General features: G+C 40.0%; 1 protein-coding gene across 1 annotated transcript; it reads right to left on the bottom strand.

Moving 5' to 3' along the window:
- Nucleotides 1–2,052: 2,052 nt before the first annotated feature.
- Nucleotides 2,053–4,193, bottom strand: MKRN2OS (MKRN2 opposite strand; the record flags this gene model as incomplete). Its single annotated transcript, XM_010085342.1, has 2 exons — nt 2,053–2,272; nt 4,031–4,193. Coding segments are annotated over 2 exons (383 nt in total), but the record flags the coding sequence as incomplete, so codon positions are not given.
- Nucleotides 4,194–4,813: the final 620 nt, after the last annotated feature.

Here is a 4,813-nt window from a genome sequence, read left to right as displayed (position 1 = left end):
GTAAGGTTTAATCGTCTAGATTGCAGGTTCTTAAATACGATGTTTACTGTTGCTAAGCCACATTTAGAAAACCAAGAAGCAAGCAAACCCAGCAGGTGTTCAGCTCTCTTTCAAGTCGAGCAAGGGAGTTTTAAGTATCGGCTACACTGTATTTTAAGTATTGCTGTCTTAGATTCAGGCTTTTGAATTCCATCTTAGCCTTTGAACAATAGGCTTCCTTGGTTCACTGTGCTGTTAAGATATTTTTTTTTCTTCCCCTCATGTTGTGAGAGAACACATTTGCTACAACAGTAAGGATACACTATAGCTGGTGACAGTGATGTTGGTTTGGATTTTCTTTGTGCTGTTTTCATTCACTGTCAAGGGGGGTTTGCCTCCTGGTCATACGAAATTTTCCAAAGCTGGTAAAATTCTGTGGACTCAGAGTGTCCCACCAAGCACAAACCCACAATCTTGTTTACTGAGGCAGTTCAGATTGTAAAGCCATGGCATGGCTGCAGGAAACTATGTGGAACTCAAAGTGGAAGAGTTTCTAATTTTTGCTTTCATAATACAACTTCTACTGGAAAGATGTAAAATGAAAATGTTAATTGTGCAATAGCTTTTTGAAGCTGAAAAGTGCATATGTGGCAAACGTGGTTTATTTCTAGCTGCAGCTGACTGCACATCATGTTTCAGTACTGTTGGATCAAATAACTTCTATTAGATAGTTGTACCATAGCACTGAGACTCGCCATTGTATTTATATTTTACCAATTAAAATACAATACTTAAATGGAGGTGGGGATTTGGATTCACTCTAAATAGCATACTGTCAGTTCTTTTTGTAAGCCAAATCCAAGGTGAAAAATTCCGACTTGCCCTACGAGCGGGTGGATAGGAGGTCTCCACCAGCAGCAGAATTGCACATTTCAAACTGGTTGTCTCTATTGTGTTGTGGTTTTTCAGTATGCTTTTGAAGGAGCTATAATTTAGGATTTAGCAAGAAGTGGGAGAATGTGGCGGGGGGCAACATGTAAAGTTGTGGTGTATGCAGCTAGGGAGTGTTGGGGGGCGGCATTAATACAGCTGGTGTATGCAGAACTATAAACTGGATGTGGACAAAACCCGAATCGTTTATGATTACCTCTCCATCTTTGAGAAGACTTAATTAAAGACTAAAACCACCTTACTTTGCAGAAATTAGTAGAAGGAAAAAAACCTGAAATTATTTTCTTAAACTAGAATATAAGTAAAGTGAAATTGCACAAAATTATGGACTGCAGAATTTTGACCTCAGTATACGCTTCTGTGTAATGTACAATAGGTACAAGTGCTGTTCAGAGGATCTTTTTAATTTCTTTTAACTTAAACTTATTTTTGTTACGTTCTAAAGTTTTAACTCCAAGATAAATCCTGAGGAGTCTTCTGCTTGTTACAGACGATAATGATACAGATGCTAAATGAGTGTCTTTTAATGATAAGCATCTGTCTTAGTTTGAGGGATAAATGTGCAAAATGGAAAGAAGAATTGGAAAATATATCTGGCAAGGAGGCTGGATTTATTTGTTGTTATATTTATTAGTAATTAAAGGAAAATAACTTCCCATGTGGTGAATCTGCATTAAGTCACAGACTGGATTTCAGCAGCACACAAGCACAAATTCCTTTTTTTCACCCACCGGTAAACAAATGTGACAGGAAAAAAACATTTTGGTTGGCTACAGCTTAAGTTACGATGGTTCATTTGTTAAAACCCTTAATTACACAGCAGTTATGATTTCTGTCTTGGCGGAACAGAGCATATAGTGACTGTAAATAGGAGAACAATTTTCCATGTGAATAGTTTCCATAGAAATTTTCTGTAGTGTGTACATTGTATGCACGTTGTTTCATTCACGTGCACAAGTTCGGCTTCCCAATCCATCCATGACGTGCAGGTTAACACATTAAGTTAATTGTGGTTTTAAATACATTAGTAGATCATCCATCTTAAACCCTGAGATTTGGAGTCTTGAGACTTCCTTTCCCTATTGCATGTCATAGATGTTTGAATACAGCAGCTTGTCATTTTCAGCACTGTTTTTCTTCATCGGGAAGAGGGACAATGTAGAAATCATTAGCCATTAGCTCCTGGTGCAGAGTCAGGTATTTGGAAGCTCTCCTTGTCTCTGGGATCACAAATTTCTCTGTAAATTCACTTTTACTCATTTGCGGTTTTCCTTGTGCAGCCAGGACACTGTTAATGAATGCCAGTGCGTACGTGTAGCAGTTGTGGTCATGTTCATCATACCTAGGAAAAATTATCTAGTTAATAAGTTAGCACTAATCTGTTAATTACTGTGCATGGAGGAATATTTTACTGAGTGAATTAGGACACGCAAGCTCTCCAAAAACTATTGCCACCTTCCTTTAATGCTGGTGCTTAAATGGATTCTATTCCTGGCAAGTTGTACTTTCCAGCCAGGGATACTAGACACTGTGAGCATGGAGAAAAAAAAAAAAAAAAAGAAAAGAAGGCTGCAGACTTTGTATTTATAATGCAAAAGATTCTATAATACACTTATTACCCTCTGTGTCTTCCCGTTAGCATCTCATTTTTGGGAAGCATGTCTTTATATCCTGACAAAACCCAGGATCTCTCAGGAATTTAAGATATTGTTGGTCATGGCTGTTGCCACTGTTCTTTGCCGCTGTAAATGAAAAGCAACCAAGAAAATGAGAATCAGGTTTGGCCTGAACCCAAAGGAGTTACAGGATTAGTTTAGCACCGTTCCTGTCCATTGAAGAAAATAAACAGAGGAGTTAATTTAACATCTTAAAAACTTCCATTTTCAGCAGCGTAGTGGCCACTGGTCTGTTTGTGGAAAAAGCAGATCGCTTTGTCAGGAGGTGGCAGCCAGAGGAAAACCAAAGAAAAGCTTCTAGAAGAGATGCACACATCTACCCACCTTCTGCCAAAGCTTTTTTGACATCAAGTTAATTTTTGTAATAATGTGAAGCCACTGGGGACTGCCACAGTTATCAGCCACATATCCCATTGGCTTTACAAGTTCTGCAGACATTTAACAGTTCTGCTCCAGGTCAAATTCTTTTATCTCCTGGTATTAGGGAGACGATCTGTTACCTCTGAAATTTTATAGTCAAGCACATACTGAATTGCTAAAACCTGCTTTTGATTTGTTGTGGTTTTCTTTTTTCCTTTTCTGTGAGATGACATCTGTGTTCATTAACTGAAACACTGCCCAGAGCCATGCTCAGACAGGCTGTTTGTTCCACGTACAGCTACCTACGAGCAGTTCAAGGACCCGTGTTCCCTTGGACAGCAGGCTGCTTTGTCACCAGCCGGCCTGGGCACGTGGCGGTGCAGCTTTTAGCTGGGCTGTGTAACTTGTAATGCTGTCATCAGGCATTAACTTCAAGGAAGGCTATAAAGAACTGAACGTTCTCATTGGAACATATGGTTTAATTCAAAATATGCCCTTCTGTATTTAATTATCCAAAGCAATGTTATGAACCAGCTGAAGAGCTGGAAATGAGTCTCGCATTTCTGATCACTGACAACAGAGGTAAGACCTGGGCAAGAATCCCATTGGCGTGGTCAGCCTTTATGTACAAATACACCTAAACCTGCTGAAACCTGGAAGAAATAATTAGAGAACTGCATCTGGACTTTTCTACTTTTTTTACTCAGCAGCATCCTTCTTAAAGGTAATGTTTCATTGAACTGCTTTTTTTTCCACACAGGATTTTTTTGTTGCCAAAGAACACTTCCCTAAAATGATCTCTTCTTTTAGAGCTTCTACATTCCAGCAAATGAGTTTGTTACTTAGGACTTAAAAATGCTCTTTTTCTGTTTGGCAAGGCCAGTAAGTTTCAAGACAGCCTGGCAGCATTGTTTGGCCTGGTTTGCTAGAAACGTGTGTTCTTGTGTTCTACAGGAGCAAGGCTCTGAATGAACCACCAGCCTTGCAGGGTCCAAAATGGAACAAGCCCAATTTATCAACCCAGCCTAAAAACTCCTGTTGCATCCAGCTTTTAAACTACATACCTGTGAGGAAGCCAGGCCTCTCCCGCAGAAAATTCCTCCAGGAGCTCATCCCACTGCTGAAGAAGCCCAAACATGTCTGGCTGCACTAGTGGGATGCTGATGCACTGCTCCCATCCAGTTTCAGCTCTGTGGATGCCCTCTTCATTGTAATTATACACCACGCCTGGAAATAGAGAGGAACAGATTGTCAGGTGGCACTGGGTAATAGCATTCACATCCTTTTGTGCCTGTGTGGTTTTTCTTTTTCAAATGGTGACAGCTACCACTGGTTTTCCATGCTGCCATTCTTTCTTAGACTAGCTACACCATGGCCTCCCGTCAGTGGCCTTCTGTGGCTACAAAGCAGAAAATGCTGTGCTTGCTTTTAGCAAAAACCTGTCATTTCAGGTGTCTTTTGATAATGAAAGCAACTTAAGGACAACCATGCTTCTTTTTTTTAAAGCCCCAAATTAGACCATCATTATATTAAATATCTCAAGTGAGATTCTGCAGGGTGAGCCTGCTCTAGACTTGATAGGATTTTTTAATGGTGCTTTTTTAATGTTTTGCTTTTAATTAGGGTTATTTTTAGAATTAGCAAAAACTGTGCTTAAGTCAAAATTTCCTTCTTTTAAAAGGCAGGCTGCCTAGCTTTTTATTTCCCTGTGCTGGGAGCAGATGGCACATGTCAGTGCGGGTGTGTGCAATGTGAAGAGTGGCACGTGGCTTTGATCTGAAGCTCTGGGTGCTCAAGGCTGCAAGGCCAAGATAAATTAGCATCACAGAATGGTTTGTGTTGGAAGG

Source organism: Pterocles gutturalis, unplaced genomic scaffold, assembly GCF_000699245.1.
Source record: "Pterocles gutturalis isolate BGI_N339 unplaced genomic scaffold, ASM69924v1 Scaffold53690, whole genome shotgun sequence".
Taxonomy (NCBI): domain Eukaryota; kingdom Metazoa; phylum Chordata; class Aves; order Pterocliformes; family Pteroclidae; genus Pterocles; species Pterocles gutturalis.
Note: the sequence above shows the minus strand (reverse complement) of the source record. Positions and strands in the feature narration are given on the sequence as shown.